At 45.3% G+C, this 26,518-nt stretch overlaps 1 protein-coding gene across 1 annotated transcript in view; it reads left to right on the top strand.

Moving 5' to 3' along the window:
* The window catches only part of PRKAG2 (protein kinase AMP-activated non-catalytic subunit gamma 2), a 199,744-nt gene that overhangs the window by 128,431 nt on the left and 44,795 nt on the right, over positions 1–26,518 (top strand). The window contains 2 exon segments of the mRNA XM_083580108.1: positions 13,999–14,174; positions 14,177–14,210. Coding sequence (XP_083436234.1) covers positions 13,999–14,174; positions 14,177–14,210 — 210 coding nt within the window.

The raw sequence follows: 26,518 nt of genomic DNA on the forward strand, positions 1-26,518 counted from the left end.
GGCTGGTGAAGAAGCTAGGGTGTCTCCCATGCCTGCTGTGACAAGCTCTCCTCCCCATTGGTATGAAGAGGGAGGAGCAAATACAGGCATGGAGCTGGCAAGTCTCAGATTGCTTGGGAAGGACCCTGGGGAGGAGACGACTTAGGCAGTTGTGGGAAGGCAGGGACCTTCAATCTCCACAACTGCCTCATAGGAGTAAGTGTCGGACTTGCATTTGACCAAACTACTCCTCCGGTCGAGCCTTCTGAATCTCCTCCGATGATGATTAACGACCTGAGCCTTTGATAAGGCTCCAAGCACGTTTCCCATTATGCAGAGTATTCAGCACGCAGGGAAGGACGAGAAGGTTATGAGCTACTTCGCCAAAGAGTTTTATTCATAACTACACAGACAGAAAAGTAACATCCTCTCTCTGTGAAAGCAGAGAGCAACTGGAAAAACAAAGGAACAGGAAACCAGTAAACATCACATCCGTCTCTTGTTTTCCGTGAGACTTCCAACAGTATGGAATCTCTGGAATGTAAACAGAGTCTTGTGACTCCAAGCAACTGCACAGTGGTACAAACAGAAACTAACAGTAAGACATACCAAGAAGAGTTGCTGTGCTCATTAGACCTGGTGCTCCTGATCAGGCCTTGTTCCTTCTACTACAGGCAGCGACCATTTTGCATGGGGGTTCCGTTTGTCAACCCCCCAATGCATCAGCGGAGTGTGCATAAGCCTGCCCCACCCTGTTACACCCCCATTCCTCCCTCTTCAGGGTCCAAAAGGGCCCACGTGTTGGTGGACACGCCTAAAATGGTCACTGCCCGTAATGAGTTAACTTCACTTACTCTATGAGATTTATTGCTCACTGGCTCCCTGACAGATAACTACCAACAGAATTGTACAAACATGATGCTTGAAGCCACACTAGAATATATGAGTATATTTCTGAGGGAAGCGGGGGCCAAAATAGAGACCAAAGCAGAGATGATTTTATTGAGTAAGTTGTTGGGAAGAATTTGGCGACAGTCTGAAAGGCACCATTGGGGAGAATAAGCCCACAGCGTGAGCAGAGTAGACAGAGATAAGTTGTTTTCCCCATCTCATAGTGCTAGAGCCTTTGTTGATCTTGATTGGCACCAGACTCAGGGGAGACAAAAGGAAGGAAGCAGTACATAAGCATTTTGTGGAATCTGCTGCCACAAAATGAGATTATGGCCACAGGCTTAGATCAGATTGGACAAATTCACGTGCGGGGGAATCCATGAGGCATAGTAACCCATGGCTACTAGTCATAATAGCTAAGTGGATCTTCCATGTTCAGTGGCAAGAAACAGTGAAAGGTGCTACTGCTTGTGTACTTACCTGAGGCATCTCAATATCCCACCCTGGTAAGAGAGAACCTTCGGTTGGGTCAGGAGTGTGCGAATCTGGGGCAAAAGGAGAAGACTTGCACCGCTCATTCAAGAGGAGGATTCCTGAAAACAAAGGAAACCAGTGGTAGAAACCAGTGGTTTCAGGACCCTGGACAGAGCCGTGAAAGCAGGCTACTTGTTCCAAGGCACACTGAGTCCTCTCTGAGCCTTGCTGCACCTCTCATGCTCCATCTAATAAAGGGGCAACTCTCTGGTTGCAAGCCCACAGACCATCATCTCACCAGGAGCTCATGCTGTGCCTGCTGTCTCTGTTGCCCTGCTAGCTCAGCTGAGTACATTGGGGAAATATACCAGCTCCTTGGTGGAATGGGATTGGGGGCCGTCATTCCTGGGGCGTGCAGACAGCCGATGGCCTCAGGCTTGGATGCCTCAGGTTCAGTGGTGGGGCTTAGTTCCAAAGCTTTCTCTGTTTGACCCTCAGCCTCTGTCTCTGGGTGGCTGTTGGGCTTTGGAACCAGGGCATTGTGGGGAGCAAGATGCTCAACTATATCAGCCTTTGATCTCCTTCAGCAGGGGCCTCTTACATTCTTACATTAGAAGAGAGTGCTTTTGGGTAGGGAGGCAAAGAAGTGGTGGTGGTGAGACCAGCTGGGGGTCTAAGCCTCTGAATTAGGAAAGGAAGAGTTTTCTTGTGAAGAATGCTGCTTCACAAATCCTGTGGGAAGTGCAGGCGTGAGTTGGATCGGACGCTGCTGACAGGCCAGCCCGTCTTGTCTCTGGCCAGCCGCTTCCCGCTGTGTGCAAGAGGAGTGTTGAGAGGAACCAACAGCTGCCGGCCTCCTCAGAGCAAGACTCGGAAAGCCGCCTTGTGGTGCGTTTCATCCGAGTGTTCTCAGCCTCAAGGGCAAACACGTACGCTGGCAAGTGGAACTAGAGCCAGAGACAATTGCCCGCTCAGCCTCCCTGCAAGCAGCCAATAGCAGAGGAGTAGTAGAATTTCTTTTAAAGGGGCTTTCAAGGGAAACTAGCCTGGTTGCGGCAGGAGTGGCGCAACAAATAGTTTTAACTCCACTGCAAAAAAAGAAAGGAAGTCCAAATGCAAGGAAGTGTGAATGGCTGAGATACCAAGATCCCTTTTGTAAGAAGTGCAATGCCTGTCTGTACGATTACCAGGTTGTAGGGGTGGGGAAAAGCAAGAGATGACAGAGAGGGTCGTTGTGCAGAGAGGGCATCCATTTCAATGGGAGGTAGGTGAGTGGGCAGCGGTGAGATCAGCTTCTGAGAGCAAATTGCTCAAACGTGCAAGCTGCAGATGTGATCTTTTGCTATAACCGGCGCAAATTTATTTCACCAAGTACAGTAAGGAATCATAAGCGAGGCACAAGCAGTTTATTTTCTGTCAAACAGGAGCTAAGCAGTCATCACTCATTCCTCCAGGAGGGCTTTGGCAGGTGTCCAAGGAACCACACTGCGACATACATTAATAAAGAGATTAATTTCCCACGTTAGCAGGATAAGAATGATGATGAGCAGGACTGAAAGTCTGGAGCTCTCTTTCCCCACCTCACACCCCTGCTGTCTCCCCATGGGACGAGGCTGCACTCGGATGCATTTTGAATTTTAAATGGTGTAGGTTACTTTTGGGGGGGGGGATTAATTGTTCTCCTGGCAAGGATGCAATGCCTATATGCTGAAAAAATCCAGTCTCATAAAGGAGAAGGAATGACAAACCAAGGCTTTATTATCACAATGGCTTGCCCTCTGAGAGGCACTAGCATTTTCATGTTCAACCCCTGCAGCCCAGAGCATAAAAGCAAGTTGTATTCCCAGGTTGGGAGTCAGCTTTCTAGACATACCGTATTGCTTTGTCCAGAGGTTTTGCACAAGCCTGCCAAAGCTGAATAATTTTAATAGCCTGATTCTATGCAGGTTCTATGCCTGATTCTATGTGTCCAGTTCTGGGCACCACAGTTCAAGAAGGACACTGACAAACTGGAACGTGTCCAGAGGAGGGCAACTAAAATGGTCAAAGGCCTGGAAACGATGCCTTATGAGGAACGGCTAAGGGAGCTGGGCATGTTTAGCCTGGAGAAGAGCAGGTTAAGGGGTGATATGATAGCCATGTTCAAATATATAAAAGGATGTCACATAGAGGAGGGAGAAAGGTTGTTTTCTGCTGCTCCAGAGAAGCGGACACGGAGCAATGGATCCAAACTACAAGAAAGAAGATTCCACCTAAACATTAGGAAGAACTTCCTGACAGTAAGAGCTGTTCGACAGTGGAATTTGCTGCCAAGGAGTGTGGTGGAGTCTCCTTCTTTGGAGGTCTTTAAGCAGAGGCTTGACAACCATATGTCAGGAGTGATGGTGTTTCCTGCTTGGCAGGGGGTTGGACTTGATGGCCCTTGTGGTCTCTTCCAACTCTATGATTCTGTGATTCTATGGTTTATTTGAAATAAGGTCCCACCGAGTTTAATTGGTCTTACTCCCAAGCACATTACTTCATTGTTATTTTGTTAACAGAGATTTATATCCCACCTTTCAGATAAGAATTTATTTGGGCAGCCTACACAGTTTCTCCATCAAATACAAAATAATAAAAAATAACAGACAATAATGCAGCATAAAACCAGGTGCTATTCCAAAATTAAAGTGCTTAAAACAAAAGAACCCAAGAAATTAAAATTTTGAAAGCTCTGTGCTGGACACACACACAAAATAGCAATGTTGGTGCCGGGCGAGCCTCCCTGGAAAGGGCATTGCAGAAATGGGGTGCTGCAGCCAAGAAGGCTGTTTTCCTGGTAGCCATTCACAGCACCATATTTAGCAGAGCCATTGGATGGTCCTGAACAGACATCACCCTTTCAGAGAGTTGTTCTTTATGAAGGTTCAATCTGACATCCCTTTGTTCAAATGACCTTTGGCTCTTATCACTGCCAGTGGGATCCCATGAGGACTAAAGCCCTGAGCAATCAAAGTCTGAGAAATGGTCAGCGATATCTAATCAGTTCCAAAAATTATTGCACATTCGAGTGTGGCCGAGAAACAAAACCTAGGATGGGGATACTGGATGAAGGTAGGTAGGTAGCTGCCTTACACTGCATCAGATCAATACATCTACTCTGTCCCTGTGTTATGACCTCTTCACAGAGACGAGAGCTGTTCAGACCAGGGTGGGCTTGATTCTTAAGGGCTTGGATCCCTGGGAAAAACTGGGGCAGGGGAGGAAGAAGTTTAAATCTCACCCCAGTAGGTTTCCAGGACATGCCTTTACCCCCCCCCCACTTCTCCCCATTAAATGAATGGTTGCCATACACTCTTCTGGGGAAAAGTGGAGTGACGAATTAGAAGAATCCTCTTCTGATTGTGGGAGGGTCAGCCTTCACTAGCAAGTCTCCCTTCGGGAGATGCAATGTGCCACCGTGTTATCTATATATATGTAGAGTCCATCAAGACTCACTGCAATCCCCAGTGGTTCCATACAAGGTCTCTCAAAAAAAAACACACAAAAAAAAAAACAGACACCCAACCCACCATTCACCATAATGAAAGGGGGGGAGATAGAGAGAGAGAGAACCTATGCTTTGTCCTTTGAATTTAGGGTAGTAAGTAAAGCTGGCTTCAGTACACACTATAACCTGCTCCTTGATCTCTCAGACTGCCCATTTAATATTTGGGTCTTATGTCTGTATGTGATATTTTATTACTGTGTTTTGATGTTACCTTGTTTATTTCATAAGCTACTTTTGGAGCATCTTAGAAATATTAACAAACAGACAAACAAATTCATAGTTGCTCTGAGGTTGGCCTACTCCAAGAAATACCCTAACTCAGCTGTTGGTGTTGGCATGGTTCCCCCCACCCCCCATTTTTAGAAATATCCAGCATGCATGCCAATCATATAGCACAATGGTTTTACATGCGTTGGCATTCCATGTTCTCGATGACATGCATAATATGTAGGCTATTTTGCAAATCCTCAGTGATTTCAGAGGGATTTAGCACACCAAGATCTAGAATGTGGAATATTTTTCTCATTTCACTATATAACACAACCCGCTTCCCTGCAAATTTGTGCATGGTTACTTGGGAGTAAGTAACTCAGGACAGTGGTATTTATTTTGGAGTTAACATGTGTAGGACCTGGTTGTAGTTGGCCAAGTTTATTAGCATCTTATTTGGAGACAGGAACCTATTCTCACTGGATTCACACAATTAAGGGGGAAGAAACCCAAATAATTAGAGGGCTCTTTCTTCAACTCAAGGTAACACCTGTTAGGTCTATTTTGAGTAAAACTTAGTTGTGTACCACCACATCTTATGGCAACAAATTATCATGTTAATTATGGATTGTTTGAATATGAAGACATTTCTTTTGCCTGCAAATTACATGATTCGTGGTTGTGGTGGTTGTTAGAAAGAATCAAAGTAAATAAAGCTGTAGAGGAGAAACTCCCGAAGCTTTACCTAATTTGTGAGGTTTGTAAGGGGCAAATAATCAAGCATTTCTCATCACAGAATTTGGGCTCCAGAATTTGTATATATTACATTTTGCACAAAGTGTGCATGGGTTTGAGTGTAACTAATGTCACTGGTAGTACAGCCAGGTTAATGGCAATCACACTTGCATGGGTGCAGACTGGGCCCAGAACCTTGTTCCTTTAAAGCCTCACCATTGAGGAATGTGAAGTATTCTGTAAGAGAATGAGAAACCAGGTGATGTGCTAAGTAAATAAAGCCCAGGGTGCCTAGGCATTGCAACAGACTCATGGCGTAAGTGACAGGGTCGGAGGTCAGCATTTCAGGGCTGTGTTGTCTTAGCGCTTGTTGTTTCGTTAGCAGGGGCCAAGGATGTATTCGCTCAAGGACTACTTGAATGTGTTCGCTGTTTTTTGTTGGCTAATGTGTTTGAATAATAAGCTGAAGAAGAATGGTCCTTCCGATCAGCAGGAAAATATGCTACCTAGGGCAGGGGCAGCTTGCAAACGTTCCGAGTTCACCATCTTGAAAGATTTCTTGAATGCTGCGTTAATTGCAACAACAATAACACTTTGAATTTATGCCTTCTAAGCATTCAAGGCCTTTATATTAGTCATTCTTACCACAGTATTGTCAGGTAAATTATGATCCCCGTATTATTAGCAATACCATCCCCTGCCCTCCTCACCCTGGTCCAGAAGGAGTACTTGCTTCCACATGACCCCACCTTCCCATTTTGGTCTTTGGAAGAGGCGCTGCTCTGTGTCTCAACTGGTGGGAGGAGAAGAAGAAGAAGAAGAGTTTGGATTTGATATCCCGCTTTATCACTACCCTAAGGAGTCTCAAAGCAGCTAACATTCTCCTTTCCCTTCCTCCCCCACAACAAACACTCTGTGAGGTGAGTGGGGCTGAGAGACTTCAAAGAAGTGTGACTAGCCCAAGGTCACCCAGCAGCTGCATGTGGAGGAGCGGAGACGCACAGTCTACCTCTCTTAACCACTACACCACGCTGGGAGCGCAGGACAGGTCCATAAGGATTGCAGCTTCCAAACTGTAGAACTCTCTCCACTAGGAGATTCATCCTGCTGGTCTCCAGAGGCCTGGTGAGAATTGCCTTATTGCAATGGGCACTCGGTATTGGTTAGTTGTCCTAGTTAGTGAAGCCGACATCTTTGCTGCCCCTTTTGCTGCTTTGTTCTGTTGCTCAGATCTTTTTATGGATATTATTTGACATTTGTTCATATTAATTGATTGACTAAATTTGTGTTCTTCCAAAGGTTCCTGCCAAGATGCATAGCAATATACTAAAATATACCAAATCCACACACACAAAAACAAAAATATAAAGCTATTATCAAAAACCCAAACATCACAATAGCAGAGAACCAAATTTGTTGACAACCAGAACTCAAATCTCCATTTTCTTTTTATTGTGTTTGTCATTGTTTTCTTTTTTTAAGGGCCCTCTGTGTACAAAAAGCAGCCTATGCATTTCAGTATAAATAAATATTATAGATTGGGGTGAGGGTTGTGGGGGACAGAGATGACTTGCCTAAGATTTTATACAGCTCAGTTCTGTGCAGGGTCAGAGTGCTTATGTCCCTGACTGATTAAAATATTTACAGTTCACAAGGTAATAATGATAACAGTGCCCTGGTGTATGGTGTGTACTTCAAGGAGTGACAGGGGTCTCTGTTCAACATGGCACATCCTCATGCCAAGACAAAAGTGTGTTGCATCAGGCATTAGGCCTGTCGAAAGCCCAGCTCTGTGTTACAAAGATGTCTCCAAATGTGACATGAAGGCTGGCAATGTCAACTCTGCCCTGTGGGAATCGCTTGCAGACGACCGCAGGGCCTGCAGACAGGCAGTCAGGTTGTGCATCCATAGCAGTGACCAGAGAGGAATGACCGCTGGGAGGAGCGCAGAGAGAAGAAACGCCATGGTGCATCTGCAGCAGCACAACCAGATGCCTTCACCTGCCCCAGCTGCAACAAAACATCTCTCCAATATCGGTCTCTACAGCCACAGCAGGCGCTGTAACTCTCCAACAGTTTGACGTTACCCCTGAAAGTGCACTCTACTGTTGTCTCCCGAGACAGATGGGTGCCAACAACAGCTTTGGAATGGCATAGCAATTGAGATTCCTCCCATCTGTTGGGGCTGGTGTAGATATGATAGGGCCAGTCATATTCATGCGTCGTTCAATATATGCATTTATTGGGGGAGTAGTGGAAGATGCTTTTGAATTATGGTGCTGGAGGAGACTCTTGAGAGTCCCATGGACTGCAAGAAGATCAAACCTATCCATTCTTAAGGAAATCAGCCCTGAGTGCTCACTGGAAGGACAGATCCTGAAGCTGAGGCTCCAAGACTTTGGCCACCTCATGAGAAGAGAAGACTCCCTGGAAAAGACCCTGATGTTGGGAAAGATGGAGGGCACAAGGAGAAGGGGATGACAGAGGACGAGATGGTTGGACAGTGTTCTCAAAGCTACCAGCATGAGTTTAACCAAACTGCGGGAGGCAGTGGAAGACAGGAGGGCCTGGCGTGCTCTGGTCCATGGGGTCACGAATAGTCAGACACGACTAAACAACTAAACAACAACAACAAAGTGGAAGAATGAGCCAGGAGATTCTGTATCTCCCCCTGCGTTATATCTTTTAAAGGGAAATACAACATTTCCCAGTTGCAGTAGGGGTTGTACTGCCTAGCTGCTTGCTTCCTTATGTGGCTTCCCATCTCCAGAGAGCTTTCATTACAAATCATCAACACACTCTTCACCTGCTGCTTTGTATGTGCCTTCACAGCCATTAAGCAACTGCAGACAACTGTTATCACGTGAAGTTTGCAGCAATTGCCTTAAATGCCTGGTATTCTTTGCAATGAATCAGCCTAATGGAGAAATAGCAGGCCCTGCTCAGTTTTGCTACAAGCAACTGACTCTACTTAACATTCACCAGCCATAGCTTGCCTGCACCTCAGTTTTCACTGCTAGTGGAAGAGTGCAAACCTTTACGGATGGGTTGCAGGGAAAGAGAGTCCTTTGCCCCATGCCCTTACACAGTGCACATGGAATAACTGCGCATTTGAAATGCTGGCACAAAAATGGTAAGCAAATGCTTAAAAGGTATGGAAAATATTTAGCCCGGGGAGAAAGGGCTTTGCATGTCAGATCCTGAGCAGTGCCAGAAAAGGAAAGCCTAAGCTGATGGGGAAATAGAAGAGTGATTAACGGCAGATTTGGACTTGCAGCAATATTGATGCACAAATCAAAAGCAAGGGGAAAGGCTGAACCCCAAAGCCTTGTTGGAAGACACATTGCATGGGCCTACCTGTGTGGGTGCAAAACTGCTCGACTTCTGTGTGCAATCCTGGCCAATCGATAATCCAAATTAAATTACAAATCATCCATTTTAAAACCAGCACGCTTCTGTAATTGAGGCTGGCGTATGGGTGGACAAGGAGGTCTAACCCTTTCTGCCCGTGCCTCAGCCCTCCTTCAAACCCCACACCCCTAGCCCGTGAGGCCACTAGTGATAGAGATGGGTGTAGGGCTTGTTGCTCAAGCAACAAGGTTTTCCTGAACTCTGGTGTGGTATTGTATCCTTGGTTATTCTTTGATCCAGACTTCTGACTTGCTCGTTGACCTCACCTTGTGGTTCGTCCTTTGCGTAGAGACTTACTCTTCAGTTCTGATTATTGGCTTTTCCCACAGTTCCTGGTTCCTAGCTCCTGGCTCACTTGAGACCACTATCCTTGGTTCAGCCCTGACATACTCCCTGTCCATTCACACATTTGAGTGGGACAGGGAGAGTGAAAGTGGAGAGAAACTATATGAAGACTATCTTATACACAGCTCTGTAGTGTTCCTGAAGAAACCTCATTTGCTGACCATTTACTGCATCCTTTTATTTATTTTTTTGGCATGTCTATGACGTTGCTAACTGTGTGGCTTGGCTCCTGTGTGTCTGATTATTAGTGTTTTGGCACAGCCTGTTACTATTGGACCTCTCTTCAGCCGACATGTTAGCCCATTAGCTTTTGTGATAGATGCATCTCAGCAGTCGCATTAAGGAGCTGTAATGCAGTAAATCATATTTCCTTTGAATGGAATGTCATTTTCATCATTTGCAGTTTCCACCAAAACTTCAAGCACTCTGAAAACACTTACCTGCCTGTAAAAACATTATCCCCGCGATGGGGTGAGCTCCTGTTGCTCAGTCCCAGCTCCTGCCAACCTAGTGCAAGTAGATAAATAGGTACTGCTCTGGCAGGAAGGTAAAGGCGTTTCCATGCGCTGCTCTGGTTTCTCCAGAAGCTGCTTAGTCATGCTGGCCACATGACCCGGAAATCTGTCTGTGGACAAATGCAGACTCCCTCAGTCAGTAAAGCGAGATGAGCGCTGCAACCCCAGAGTCATTCGCGACTGGACTTAACTGTCAGGGGTCCTTTACCTTTACCTTTAATGCACTGAACTTGGAAGAAATGAAGCATTGGGGAAGAGAGTTCAGATTTCAATCCTGTTCACGGTTTCCTCAGAGTAAATCCCACTGAACTCAGTAGCTTAGATCTGTGTAGACATTTATAGGATTGCACAGTTCATTAACTTTTCTCACAACCTAGAAAGCTTGACTCCCATGTAGTCTGATGGGAAATGGCAAGTCTGATTAATCCTTAGTTTGTATCGTGGTCTGAAACAGTGCACTGATATCGTGTCTGACTGCAAAGGAGTATTGTTGTCTGATATCTTGACCAGGAGACTGAGGCAAGGTCTTTTCAAACATATAGAAAAGGGCATTAAATATTATCATTGCTATTCTAGCTAGAAGAAACAATGTTCTTTCTATAGTCATCTGTTAGTTAGCATTTCATTTTCTAAGAGACAAGACAGCATCAGGCACAGCAGAAGGATGTAGGGGGATTCTTGAGAATATGAATGTTCTCTAGCTTAGAATCTGTCAGGACATAGACTGCAAGCTTTGCGGTGTTCGGGAGCCAAAATGTTCAACTTGCAAGGCGTTTGAGATCCAAGGGACGACTGTATCTCCAAACAAACAGATTACCCACAGACTCTTTCCCTTTCCTTCTTATCCCAGCTCTCGCGCAAGATCCGAACTGCACGCTCCCTCTCTGCTTCTTAACAACGACCCCCACAATCTCCCACAAATGTATTCTCTTGTGTTCACCATGTCTGTTCTCTTGACCATCTGTCTCCTCTTCCTCTTTCCTGTTCCATGTGCTAATTTAGCTGGCTTTTTTCATCTCTTCTTCCTCTTGTCACTTTCCTGGTCTCATATAGCAGACCTCCATAAGTGAAATGTAATATAATATTTTTAAACTGTGATGGAATGTGGGGCTACAGAGCAGTAGTGGGGGAAATGCTATACACATAAAAGCTCCTGTGGTTTATCTATAGCAGAGCTAGTTAAATATTATTTTAGGTAGAAGGGTAGGAAAGACCCTCTGCTGAGATGTTTCATGATGTTCCTTTATAATAACTTCAGTATCCACCTGTTGGTCCTTAAAAACTCTCCCAAGGTGACTCACACAAAATGAAAAACAATCCAAGCCTGTTACAAAATAATGCCAGAGAGCAGCTGCTGATCAGAGCATTCAGTATTGGGTTAAGTGAGTCAATGATCATACCCTGCATAAAGCAACATCATGTGTTTAGAAATACAAATGTGCATCCTAATAACAGCGGCATAAGGGTGGCGCTGTGGGTTAAACCACAGAGCCTAGGACTTCAGCAAGGTCGGCGGTTCGAATCCCCGTGACGGGGTGAGCTCCCGTTGCTCGGTCCCTGCTCCTGCCAACCTAGCACTTCGAAAGCATGTCAAAGTGCAAGTAGATAAATAGGTACCACTCCGGCGGGAAGGTAAACGGTGTTTCCGTGCGCTGCTCTGGTTTGCCAGAAGCGGCTTAGTCAGGCTGGCCACATGACCCGGAAGCTGTACGCCGGCTCCCTCAGCCAGTAAAGCGAGGTGAGCGCCGCAACTCCAGAGTCGGTCACGACTGGACCTAATGGTCAGGGGTCCCTTTACCTTTACCTTTTTAAGAGTATATCCAGAAGGTTTTTCTTTTTTTTATAACATGTCACAATTGGGAATCCTTATAGGAGAGAGCAAACAACCATCTTTTCAGCATTCTTGTTTATTTACTGTCTCTCCATTCATTAACAGCCTTTAAATCTTTAGTTCAATTTCTTTGCTGCTTGGAAGTGTTCACTTTCTCATAGCAACACCTGAGATAACAGAACTGCTGAGGAGGGCATGCATTAACAGTTTCCTGGTTCTGAACAGTACCTTAACAGCTACTGTGTGTGTGTTTTGTTTAATTTTACACAACACAAATGCCTCTTCAAACAAAAGTCAATTTCAGGTTGCCAAGATATGGTCTTTAAAATCAACGGAAACTGCTGTACAGTTGACTTTCATGATACTTTCGACCAACAGAAGACGGATTGTGTTGGAATAATGGGATTGGTACAAATCCTCTGCACAGGAGCCTTCCTTAGCCTGGTTCTCTTCAGACTACAACTCCCATCATCCCTGACCATCGGACATTCTGGCTGGGACTGATGGTTGTAAGCCAAGACATCTTGAGGGCACCAAGTTGGAGAAGGCTGCTGCTCTAGAGACCTTTGTTAATTGTATCCACCAACTCTCCCTCCTCCATTTCCTCTAGCGGTGCTTTCTATGGAAAGTCATCATACCACATACATTTTCTGTAAGAAATCCTGTAACAGCCACTTGGCTCTGATGGACCAAAGATGTTGAAATTAACAGTCTGTCCAGTTCCAGATTCCTAATAAAGCGGGTGGGAGTCTCTTGCGGCATTTCTAACTCTGCCCTTCCCTTCCCATCTGGCTCCATCAGACATTGAAAGTGGCTAAGCTAAGCAGTATCATCTCTTGTTGTTGTTGTTTAGTTGTTTAGTCGTGTCTGACTCTTCGTGACCCCATGGACCAGAGCACGCCAGGCACTCCTGTCTTCCACTGCCTCCCGCAGTTTAGTCAAACTCATGCTGGTAGCTTCGAGAACGCTATCCAACCATCTCGTCCTCTGTCCCCTTCTCCTTGTGCCCTCCATCTTTCCCAACATCAGGGTCTTTTCCAGGGAGTCTGCTCTTCTCGTTAGGTGGCCAAAGTCTTGGAGCCTCAGCTTCAGGATCTGTCCTTCCAGTGAGCACTCAGGGCTGATTTCCTTCAGAATGGATAGGTTTGATCTTCTTGCAGTCCATGGGACTCTCAAGAGTCTCCTCCAGCACCATAATTCAAACGCATCAATTCTTCAGCGATCAGCCTTCTTTATGGTCCAGCTCTCACTTCCATACATCACTACTGGGAAAATAATCTCTTACAATCAGTTTTATACATTTCCACAAAAGAACTGCCTTCGCTCAGCTGAACCTGCCTGCTTTCTGCTGCACTGCTCTCTGCCTTTTCGTTTTGGGGTTGTTGTTTTTTCTAGGGTTTTTAGAAATAGCAGGCTCACAGTACAAATTTTCTGACCTTGCAATACCTGAGTGCATTAAGCTGAGATGCCTTGCTCTGAAACTCTATCCCTACCACACTACTGTTCCCAGGAGACTGTGAGAAAGCAAAACATTGCTGGGTACCTGGAGCTTTCAAAGAATGTGATCTCCCCACCTGAAGTATTCGATTTATGTGAGCCAGTAGTGATTCAAGCCAAGGGAGTTGGCATATCATTAGTTCCCCCCGCCCTTTGAACAGTCCCTGGTGTGTCTGTGTACATGTGGGGAGGAGAAATCCCTAGAAAACAGGAAGGCACAAGCATCTCTACTCTTGCTTTCACCCCTGTTTTCTTCACAGATTGCTCTACATGGCTGTCAGCAATGAATTTTCTTCAATGGTGACACCGAGGAATGGGATGGTATCTCCTCCGCAGCCACATCTGGCTGGTTGTGCTTGCTTGAGATCAACACACTCTTCACAGCAGCTACTTTATAGATTAAAAAAGGCATTTTATGGCAATGGAAGGAAGATCCGTACTTCGTAAATAGAAGGACAAGATTTCTGTTCGGTGTTGCAGTGTTGTGATGAAAATATTGGATCGAAGCCTTTGCATGGCTTAAGCCATTGCTCACCCAATATTTAATGATCTGCATCTTTTTTGTTTTGTTTTGTTTATAGCCTCTGGTCTTTCCTCCTCTCCCTCGACCCCGACACAAGTGATCAAGCAGCCAACATTTCCGCTTGAATCCTACAAACATGAACCAGAGAGGCTAGAAACACGGATTCACACGTCCTCTTCCCCCCCAGATACAGGCCAGAGACCGAGCCTTCCTCCTGGACAAAGTGTGGCCAAACCTCCCACCTCCACCCCGTGCGCTACCTCAAAAGCCGTAAGTATGGACTGTTTCATTTCTCTGTAAGACATGCAAAGTCCTGTGTGCATTTTAGGATTAACAGGGTGCTTCTAAGTGTCCAAGTGCATAACATGGATTATCTTCTTATAATCCTTTTGATATAATTGGTCCAGTATACCTGAAGGAGCATCTCCACCCCCATCGTTCTGTCTGGACACTGAGGTCCAGCGCCGAGGGCCTTCTGGCAGTTCCCTCACTGCGAGAAGCCAAGTTACAGGGAACCAGGCAGAGGGTCTTCTTGGTAGTGGCACCCACCCTGTGGAACGCCCTCCCACCAGATGTCAAAGAGAAAAATAACTACCAAACTTTTAGAAGACATCTGAAGGCAGCCCTGTTTAGGGAAGCTTTTAATGTTTAATAGGTTATTGTATTTTAGTGTTCTGTTGGAAGCCGCCCAGAGTGGCTGGGGAAGCCCAGCCAGATGGGCGGGCTATAAATAAATTATTATTATTATTATTATTATTATTATTATTATTATTATTAATAATAATTAATTCTGCAAGATACTTAAGTCTTACAGTTATCACTATATTTCAGTTGGGGTGAGGACGGGGGCTGATGCCTTTTCTGAGGCCTCCTAATGAGTCCAAGGCAGAGGTGGGGTTTGAACCAATGGCTTCTCGATTCTTAGCAAAGGCTTTTAGACTGCAAATCTCTGCAGGTTTGCCTGGGAATTTTTCAGAAGGTGTGCCTAAATTTTAACTTGCACACTGAGTAGTTAGCCATCAGGCATTACAAATAGCAACTAATTATTGGCACCATTGTCTTCAATAGGATACAGTGTTTAATTTGTAGGATGCAGTTTTCTGTTGGAAGATAAAGCTATTTTGATTACTTGGGTTCCTTCCTCAAACCTGCTTATTCTGCTTAATCCTGTATAGGATTCTAGCTGTGAACACCCATCAGTCTTGTTTATAGTATCAATAGCTGTATTTTCTCAGGGGTAAGCAATACACTGTGTTTTACTTTATAAAATTCTAAATTCAGATATAAAACCTCACCCATAGCCAATATACTTTTGCTGAAGCTTAGAAGTAACAAACATTTAAAGCCTGCAATTTTCAGAGAAAAATGTGAAGACAGCCAAACCTTCCACCTGCTACAGTAGAGTGACTGAGTAAGTGTGTGTGTGTGTGTGGTGTGTTTGTAAGGGCCAGAGGAAAAATGGGTTGCAGAATCTCCCACTTAACTTGGGAATTTAAAGGGTTAGCATCGATCTGGCTTGCAGTCTGACAGCTGTATTAAGCACCTGTAAATTTACGGAATTTACGTAAAGAGATGACTAATGGGAACTAGAGCAAAGGTAGCTGATATGTGCTGCTGTGAGACCTGCTGTTAGATGTGGCTGGCAAGAAGCCACTGATGACTAAACTAATACTTTGACCTCAGCTCATTCTAACATCAATCACATCAGGTCACTGTATACTTTGCTTACATGCCAGTATGAAATAGTAGTTGACTTTGGTGGGGAAACTCTCCTGAATGGCCACTGCAGAGCCTCTGAGTGTGAAAGTCAACTGGCAACTTTCATAGGAGGAAGAAATTACTCATTTGGGGATTGGATGTATGAAATATAGCTTGGTGATTCAGTTGATAGATTATTCTTCCATCAGCCTTTCTGAGTGAACGTGAGTTCTTCAAACCATTCACCTTTGACATGAGTTGCTGATCTAAGTACGGTCCACACAATATGGCAATCAAACATGGAGGATTTATTTCAGATAACAACAGAGAATTGTAGGGTTGGAAGAGACCCCAAAGGTCATCTAGTCCAACCCCCTGCAATGCAGGAACCTCAGCTAAAGCATCCTTGACAGATGGCCATCCAATCTCTAAACTCAATGGAAGGAGAGTCCACAACAACCTGAGGGAGACGGTTCCACTGTCAAACAGCTCTTGCTGCCAGAAAGTTTTTCCAGATGTGATCAACCTCCACCTCTGGCCATGTGAAAACCTTATGTCAGACCTTTGACTTTCTAAAGGTAAAGGTAAAGGGACCCCTGACCATTAGGTCCAGTTGCGGACGACTCTGGGGTTGCGGCGCTCATCCCGCTTTATTGGCCAAGGGAGCCGGCGTACAGCTTCCGGGTCATGTGGCCAGCATGACTAAGCCGCTTCTGGCGAACCAGAGCAGCACACAGAAATGCCGTTTACCTTCCCGCCGGAGCAGTACCTATTTATCTACCTACACGTTGACATGCTTTCGAACTGCTAGGTTGGCAGGAGCTGGGACTGAGCAACGGGAGCTCACCCTGTCGCAGGGATTCGAACCGCCGACCTTCTGATCGGCAAGTCCTAGGCTCTGTGGTTTAACCCACAGCACCACCCGCGTCCCCTTTTTGACTTTCTAGCCCTGCGTTGATTTATACCCAGTGTTTCCTCAACAAGTACAAAGCAGCTAAGTTTTTTTAAAAAAACCCATAAACTTAGTCACAATGATCAAACTTGCCTTGGATCAGAACAGCCATATAATATGAATACTCGGAGGTCTCCCTTCTGTCTTAAGGTGTTACGTCAGCATTTGTCCCAGGGCATGCCAACAGGACAATAACACAAAATAGGACACCTAAGTTAAGTACTAAAACTTGGTGAGAAAGAGATGGGGAGACAATAGCAAGGGGTGGTATCTTTCAAGGTAAGAGATGGGCTGACCAATCTTCTGTAGTCTACTTTTTGTAAAGCTAGAATTTTCCACCAAGGTGCATTAAATGTACCAAAAAAAGTAGTTAGTGTAGCTGAGGCATAACTAATCTGTGCTAAGTGATCCTAAATATGTATGTGTTCTTTCTTAAGAGCATAAGAAGTGCCTGGGTGGATCAGATTAAGGTCTACCAAATTCAGCATCCTTTACAAGAAACCTGTCCATCCCCAAGCACTAAGTAACCCATATGCAGCTTGAAAGCTGTGTGCCATTTTTTATGTGCACACCTAGTCTAGGGTGAGAAGATCCTTCCCCACAGCAAGCCTTCCCAATTGCTCTTTCCTACTTATGCCATTCCTATTACCCAAAATATTTTCTATCATTTGGTTTGCCATCTCCCTATATCTGGGGTCAGTTAGTATTGTTATGAGTTTGGGAAGGGGTGAGCCTAATGTCTGGACCCCCTTCTAATTTTTAATAGCCAGGCTAGCTAGCTTCCTGGTGAGGTGATAGCCTGGGTGATGGGCCATTAAGGAGAACAAAGAAAGGGGCTGTGTGCAAGATGGCAAATGGGTAGAGACCCATCCTTCATTTCGTGGGAAGCTAGAAGGACAGAGGCAGAGTTGAGATCAGAGACATGGGAATGATGTCAGCTAGAAGCTGGAAAGAAGCAGGCAGAAGCCAGAGAGATGGAGGCATGCTTGATTTCTGTTCAAATTCAAGGCTGTGGCTATTACAGAAACAATATCCTCTTGGGCTGTTAATGCTGAGAACCTCTCCACCATAGGGTCAGGCTGTATATATGCGTGTAAATAAACCATATATTATAAAGACACTACAGTCTCCGCTATCCCTTTTCCCGAAGGAAACACAAACCCTGGGTAAGTGCCTGGAATCTCACATTGTGCTGAGATTGGGGTGGCATATTCCTAACCATAGGAATGGCAGGTGCTTTCTATCACCATGATCTCTTCCTAAAAATCTCATGCTGCTTCCATATTTTTCTCCTTTACATCTAAATTTCTACCCTGCAATCTTGTTCTAACCTTAATTACTTGGTTTCTGTTTACTCCAACTCGCAACGGTTGTTTTGCACTAAATAGTCTCCAGTCCTACATTCTGCTTTTGCATACCGCTCATCTCTTGGTGTCTCCTGTGAGTCCGCTTTTCTGAAACTACTTTTAATATGTCATTATTCAAATCTGACGATTGCGACATAACCCTTTGCTTTTGATTAATGTCGGCACTGTGTATTTAGTTATATAATGCTTGCATACCAAAATAGTTTCAATGCAGTTTACAAGTATAAAATCAAGTATTCAATATCCACACATAGTTGAAATACAGAATAAAGCAATTCCATCGAAACATAAAAACATCTGTATTTAATATATACGATAAAACAAGCCTGTGAAGAAACATAACAATTAAAACAGTTAAAAGAACAATTAAAACAATTAGATCAGAAAGCTCAGGTTCAGGGAAATGCTTGACTTAGAAGATGTGTCTTCGAGAGCCAGTGAGTCCTAGGATATTTTAGCAATATTGATGTATTTACTAATACTTATATTTGGTGCAAGGGACTCTGCAGATTGAAATAGTATTATCTCTTAACCTCTAGTATCACCAACATTTCTCCTCCCCTCCTTTTTTAACTGCCCTGCTTCTGTGCTTCTGATGGCAACCTAATGCGCAGAAACCTTTTTCCACCGTGGAGATAAATGGTGGGTAAAAACATTCACCTGCTAAATTTCTCTGCATGTCACTCCTGTTAAAGGTACAGGTGCAGGAATAATTTTCCTGTGAACAATATCCCATTTGACCCCCCAAACTTTCTTTACAGCAGCAGGAAAGTTTGCTGGGAGCTTGTTTGAGAAAACCATCATGGTATGGAAAGAGGATCCTTGGTTGTATTCTTTTAGCATCCATATTTACATCTGAGACCGTCCACCAGAACAAAATTAATTTTGTTTTTTTTTTTTTAAAAAAAGGTGGCTTAGACACAGGAAACTGAGATGACTGTGAGATGGATAGCTTGCCCCTGACTGTGTACTGTACTTATCACATCTTTCATTGGCTCAATAACTCTTCCTATTTTCTGGAGCGTGGCTGCATAAGATAGCCGGCAAGTCTGACAGTGGCGGAGAAACCATGATTTATAAGCCTTGCATCACATATCCTTTGCAGCCTTTCTGTGTTAGGACTTCAGCTCTTCTGACAGGGAATAACACATCTGCTGTCTACATGCTCAGGTTGCAACCTGAAGATTTCCTCCTCTGCCTTTAAATCCACCCGTAAAGCAAAATGCTTAGCAGCTGTGGCTTGTATTGTTTACCTGACATTAGCTCCCTATATCTGTTGATGGGAGAAGAGGAAGATTTCAGAAATGGGGGGGACACTGGAAACAGAAGCTACCTCAGCATCAGATGATGTAAAGGTAAAAAGTGAACCCCTGGTCACAGCCCAGAAAGGCAAATTTAATTTATTTGACCCAAAGCCTCCCAGCTGAGATTTCACACACCTTAACTAGCTGGACGTACTTTATGCTTTCTAATTTTTATACTTTATTTCCCATTGCTATAAGTACAGGCAATGACCATTTTACACACATTCAATTTGTGTGTGGTCGTGCACACGCGCATTGCCGCGAACCCAGAAGTGACCGGGAAAAGGGCAACAGTGGCCCTTAAAAAGTGTGGAAAGGGCAAAAACGGTGTGAAAACAGCACCTAGCAATCCCACGAGCTTTTGCAAGTACAACCCCAAAAGCCCTTGCACCAACCATTGAGGCCTGTGGAGAGTTGGAGATTGAGAAAGGAGGTATGGAGGGAACAACTGTGGTGGAGTTTGGCATCTGGTAAGTGCTGCTGGTTTTCTAAAGGGTTTTTCTGGGGTTTACAGAGGGTGTTCACGGGCTTTTTCTATGGGCTTCCCCAATATACGTGATTTCACTTAAACCCACAGTGCCTTGGAATGTAAGCCCCGTGTAAAATGGTCGTTGCCTGTAGTTCCACAGAAACTGAAATGCTTCTGTCTCTTTGTACAGTGGTACCTCGGGTTACATACGCTTCAGGTTACATACGCTTCATGTTACAGATTCCGCTAATCCAGAAATATTACCTCAGGTTAAGAACTTTGCTTCAGGATGAGAACAGAAATCGTGCTCCGGCAGCGCGGCGGCAGCAGGAGGCTCCAATAGCTAAAGTGGTGCTTCAGGTTAAGAACAGTTTCAGGTTAAGTACAGACCTCCGGAACGAATTAAGTACTTAACCCGAGGTACCACTGTATCTTCAGATATCTTAAGGGCTGTCACATGGAGGAGGAAGCATGCTTGTTTACTCCTGCTCTGGAGGGTAGGACTCGAACCAATGGCTTAAAGTTGCAAGAAAGGAGATTCCAACTAAACGTTCAGAAAAACTTTCTGACGGTAAGAGCTGTTCAGCGGTGGAACAGACTCTCACGAAAGGTGGTGGATTCTCCTTCCTTGGAGGTTTCTAAGCAGATATTGGGTGGCCATTTGCATTGGATGCTTTAGCTGAGGTTCCTGCATTGCAGGGGGTTGGTCTAGATGACCCTTGGGGTCCCTTCCCACTATGATTCTACATTTCTGTGCCTTTAACAGCAGAAATGAAGCAGGTGGAAGCTGAGTGCTGGGAGCAGGTTTACTTGCAGCTTTTCTGTATGTTGTTGTTGTTAAAGGCACAGGAACAGAGCCAATATATACCGTATATATATTTAATGCAACAACCTGGCAGACAGAGTTGCTTGTTAAATCTGAGCTGGTACAGACATCCTTGCAATTGGGGTAAGGGTTGCACCCAGAGGCTTCTAGCTTTAAAGTGGCATAGTAGCTCTGGCAGCCCCTGCCTACTCCTTCCCTAATGCTGATCTGTTGTCTGGCACATCTGGAGTAGATAAAGCTTGGGCAGAGTGACTAAGGCAGAACCTGATGAGAGACTTGCCCTGCCTTAAGGAAATTTTAATGCTGTCTTGCAAACCTCCTGGTTGCAAAGTAAAGTAGAGGTAAAGGGACCCCTGACCATTAGGTCCAGTCGTGACCGACTCTGGGTTGCGGCACCCATCTCGCTTTATTGGCCGAGGGAGCCGGCGTACAGCTTCCGGGTCATGTGGCCAGCATGACTAAGCCGCCCTTGGCGAACCAGAGCAGTGCACGGAAACGCCGTTTACCTTCCCGCTGGAGTGGTACCTATTTATCTACTTGCACTTTGACGTGCTTTCGAAGTGCTAGGTTGGCAGGAGCTGGGACGGAGTGACGGGAGCTCACCCCGTTGCAGGGATTCGAACCGCCGACCTTCTGATCGGCAAGTCCTAGGCTCTGTGGTTTAACCCACAGCACCACCTGCATCCCCGGTTGCAAAGTAGCAGCTGCTTAATTTTATGGGAAAGTGTGTGTTTGTTTATGTATCTGTCCCTAGTAGGGAGTCCAAAGCACTTTTTCCAGATAAAGAGTCTAAGTTTAGCTGGATTCCTTCAACGAAAGGTTAGGCCAGCTGTGTTTAGTGGGAAGACATACAACTTCACACACACAGTAACATCTATAAGACAACAATTTGTACTTTGACTTCTTGTTATTTGAACTGCCTGACTTTCAAACAGTAGCTGGAGGATGGTGACTTAAACTCTTCCTTAGTGTCAGATTGCCAAGTGTGAGTGGAATGCAGAGAGGTTGTAAAGGTAATGGGGGAGGCAGCTTTCTTTTGCTTCTGTTTTTGTTTTGTTTTTTGCCTGGTGTGGGGGGGGAGAGGGAGAGGGAGACTGTTCTCTTCATTCCTTTCTCTGCAGCTTTATGGTGTGGCTGGTTTGCACAGATCTGCCAGGATGCCCAGTTCCAGAGGCTTTTTCTTGCAAATATTATTGTACATCTCCCTGGAACACTTTAATTAAAGGTGGTTGAGATTTTTTTTTTTTAAGTACTTTATTTATCTGGTCAAAGAGAGCTGATGAGCAGGCAGCAATAGCCAAGTGAAGGAACAGCAGAGCTACAAGGATCCAGGGGATGGAACTGGACTTCCTGCGGGGATGTAGGTCTTGGCAGGTACCCAGGAGTGCAGCCAGACTTGCAGAATGGCACACAGAGCTAACAATGCCGTATGGTTTTTCAGTAAATTCAGCACAACTAAAAGCAGCGCTAAATAAACGTGGAACTGCATAAAGCCTACTAAAACAGCAGAGCATTGCCTGTCTAAAAATGGGAAGAGAGGGAGCCATTCACATCTCCTTGCAGAGGGCCCTCCAAAGTTGTAGTGCCACCACCCAAAAGGCCCTGTTGTAGTAATCACCTGTTTTAATAGCCATTTATCGTGTGCACATGAGAAAGCTCCCCCAGCCCTGGAAAAAAGCTGTACCTGGAAGTGTGTCCTGGCTGTAGCCATAAAGTCAGAAAGCTGGTGTGTAAGATGACCTTACATTCCCTCCCATCCCCCTTCTATTAGCCCAACAAAGTTTCTTGTGCGTGCATTGGAAAACAATGTCTTCATTCTACCAATCATTTCACCTAAGATTTGATAGAGCTCCAGATAGGGTTGTGTGGGGGTTTTAATACAGAGGGTGATGATAGTTTTTTTTCCCCTTTGCATTTTCTGTGCCTTCAGAAATAGTTCCTTTTTTCCTCTCCTTGTCTCTTCCTCTCTTGCCTGACTCCATCCTTCCATTTCCCTCGACCTTTTTGCCGTGACTCTGCTTTTATAGCAACTGCCCATTCCTTTTCTCACTTAAAAAGATGAACACAAAATGTAAGAGAGCTTTTGGGTCTTTGCTTTCACGGCAGCTCCTGGACCCTGGTGGTGAATTGCCTGCTTTCCTTTGATATGCATTTATTACATACGTTCTTAAGCTTTTGAAGCTTCACCTGGAAATGACTTGGCACAAAAAGCACTTTGTGATTTCAGACATATTGTGTGTAGCCATATAACTGAAGAAAGGCTGGCTCTAGGCAAGTCATATTTGTCCCTGGTGTCTAAAGTCCTGCTGGTGCACCCATCCAATGGGCCTCCAAGGCTGCAGACTAAGTCAGAGTCCCAAGATTGGGTAATCTGCAAATATGGTCCATTCTCAGGCACAGGGTTTGGGAGAAGCAAGGTAAACAAGCAAACTCTTCACTGCTTAAAAGAATTAAAATGGCAATTAACTCCCAGTCACCATGCATTCCGAATGATGCCTCACATCTTTCTAATAACAGAAAATAGTGTTGTCAGAAAGAGGTCATGCACACTAGGATTAGGTACAACCCTGCCCCCCAAAAACACTTCCTCTCTCCACCACCTCTGCATATCCCAGAATTCCACATGGAGACTGCAGCAAGAAAGGAAAGTACCTCTAGCCTGAATCTGGCACTTCTTGAGAAGAAATTAGGTGCCTTGAGGGAAAGGGAGAATGTGTGCTGTCATTGTACTGTAGACCCAGCATTCCAGTGTTCAGGTGGGCAAACATGATTTAGCAAGTTGTGCCAAGAAGTTTCTGTGACTCAGCCATGATATGTTTACGCCCCGGTAAACATATCACAAAAGGGGATTTAGGAGCAGCTGCAAGCTCTTCTCCTTGGGCAGTGGCCAGTGTCTGTCTTGCCATCGATTCCTTAAAAATAGCATTTTGCCCAGTCTGGTTTCAGAGGCCCTCGGCTACCCACCACTTCCCTGAGGGAGATTGCTCCACACTCTAATGGATCTCGGTGGACCACAGCCAGCAATAAATGCTTAAATAGAACTCTCCATTGACATTATAAACGCTGGTGTGAAAGCTGCTGCAGTTAGTGAAGGAAGAGCTGGCAGTTAAGTACGTCTGCCTGAAAACATCTTATGACTAGGGCTTCATAAATTTTTCACCAGGCACAGTAACTAAGTAGACAAGGAATAAGAGGGACAGGGTGGCAATGATGTGAATGTTTCCTCTAGCTGCACAGTGGTCTGTTTTTCCCTCCGTTGTTAGGGAGGTTGGCTTGCAGCACTCGAGTAGACTTTCCCAGGTCTTCTTACAACAACCCTGTATGGTAGATCAGTAGCCTCTTCAGATATAGGCCTGGGCTGAGAGGCAGCAGCTTATCTAAAGGCCAAAGGAGACATGGCATGGGAGGTCGGGGGAAGCAGGTCTCCAAATACGAGTTGCTGGGAATCACAAGATGGAAGAGTGGCTCTTGTGTTGGAATCCTGCTTGTGGGTTTCCCACAGGCATCCGGTTGGCCAAAATGAGAACAGGATGCTGGGCTAGAGGGGAATTGGCCTGATCCAGTATGGGCTAGGTTACTTAGGGTACTTACAGACATGGATGATTTAGCATGGTTGGTATCCATCTGCCTCAGGAGACAGTGGAGGAGTTTGCCTTTGGGGGTGAAGTCAAACTGTAGGAAGGTTATAGCGCCTGCTGTGGCTGTAGAGACTGATATGGCGAAAGATGTTTTGTTGCAGCTGGGCAGATGAAGGCACCCGGTTGTGCTGCTGCAGATGCAGCAAAGTGTTTCTTCTCTCTGTGTTCTTTCTAGCAGTCATTCCTCTTCTGCTATGGATGCACAACTTGACTGTTTCCAGGCAATGTCTGGTCATTGTTCCTCTGCTTGAAAAAGGAAGTGCAGTAGCAACATCATCTAGACTTCTGGAATCCAAATTGCATTCTGTTGTGATCAGCTCACATTTCTCCAGTCCAAATGTTTATTGGGGGACATCACTTAGACTGTGCAGGGGTGGGGAAAGAAGGTGCAGTATTCTCTCACTGACTGCTGCCCTCCAAACATACTACAGTATGGCCTTTTCAGGCCACTGTTGGTCTGTGTAAAGGTAAAGGTAAAGGGACCCCTGACCATTAGGTCCAGTCGTGACTGACTCTGGGGTTGCGGTGCTCATTTCGCTTTACTGGCCGAGGGAGCCGGTGTGCAGCTTCCGGGTTATGTGGCCAGCATGACTAAGCCACTTCTGGCGAACCAGAGCAGCGCACGGAAATGCCGTTTACCTTCCCGCCGGAGTGGTACCTATTTATCTACTTGCACTTTGACGTGCTTTTGAACTGCTAGGTTGGCAGGAGCTGGGACCGAGCAACGGGAGCTCACCCCGTCACGGGGATTCGAACCGCCGACCTTCTGGTCGGCAAGTCCTAGGCTCTGTGGCTTAGAACAACTGTGTGATGGTTTATCTACACCTGAGGAAATTGCATAGCTGTTCCATCATGTAAAGAGAACAGATTTTCTGAACTCTGGCGGAATAAAGAAGCTGAACAGGGAAAACATGGGAGGAGGATGCTTTTATCACTACAGATGCCTCTGAAAATTAGAGTGAAGGAAGTGTGACTTCCATAAGTACAAATGCTCAGTGTTGAAGCAGCCCTTAAGAGTTTATGACAGAGGTCTTGCTGATTCAAAGCTTAGTGTTTTAGACTGCAGTCCTCAGCCCGCTTACCTGATAGTAAGCCCCACTGAATTCAGTATGACTTACTTCGAAGTAGATACGGTTGTGATTGTTCTGTTACTCAGCTACACATGGAGAATGAAGCTGCTGGATTTTTTTTTAAGTGTGCATTACCCCGTTCCACAGATGATGCCGTGTACTGGGAATGAAATGGTGGCTTTCCCTAAGTTGTCCAGTAATATTTGCTCTTGCTGCCTGCTCCTGCTCAATGGGGACTGCTCTCTGTCCATTAGTGCCACACCAGCTAAGCTGGGATGCAGGAGGAGAGGAGGAGGCATAAGATTGTTTTAAAAACAGAGTCTGCATTTAAAAACAAAAAGCAAAAACCTGCAACAGGCTAGGTTTAGCCACTGGAAAATGAGATGCTTTGGGGCAGCTGACTCATAATAATATTGGAGAATGTCTCGGCAGTGGGTTGGAAAATGTTTCCTCTGCATTGGATGACTGATGTGAACTCAAAATAGTTGTTATTGCAGATTCATCACTGTCATGTTTTCAATTGGAACTGAGGGCAAGGATAAAAGCAACCTGTTGATAATTTTGATTGTTTTGCACTAGGGATGTGGCCTGGCTCTACAGTCCTTTAGTCAATTATAGCAGACGGGCTGAACATGGGTCCTTTGGCCAAGTGCTGCTTCTGCCTAATCGCGATTCACTCCAGTGATGCTTCACTGATCATTTCCTTAAAATGAGATACAGTGGTACCTCGGGTTACATACGTTTCAGGTTACATACGCTTCAGGTTACAGACTCCACTAACCCAGAAATAGTAACTCGGGTTAAGAACTTTGCTTCAGGATGAGAACAGAAATTGTGCTCCGGCGGCACGACGGCAGCGGGAGGCCCCATTAGCTGAAGTGCTCACAGAACCAGAAGTTTCTCCCTCTCCTCCCACTTTGCGACCTGTGTGAAATTTGTTAGATGGCTCTATGTGGACCTAGGGTTGCAAGTAACCCACCCTTGATCTAGGGTGAGATTCACAGTGACCAAAGAGAAGGCCTGGAATGGAGGTGTTTGTTTTGGAATGCCCTCGCTAGAGAGGTCTGCTTGATACCAATGTGGCTAAATTTTAGGCAATGTGTTGCAACAATTCCCACACACATAGAATCACAGAATTGCAGAGTTGGAAGGGACCCCGGGGGTCACTTAGTCCCAACCCCCTGCAATGCAAGAATCTCAGCTAAAACATCCATGACAGATGGCCATCCATACACAATAGATTTTCTTTGAACA

Source organism: Podarcis filfolensis (assembly GCF_964270895.1).
Source record: "Podarcis filfolensis genome assembly, chromosome: 12".
Lineage (NCBI taxonomy): Eukaryota > Metazoa > Chordata > Lepidosauria > Squamata > Lacertidae > Podarcis > Podarcis filfolensis.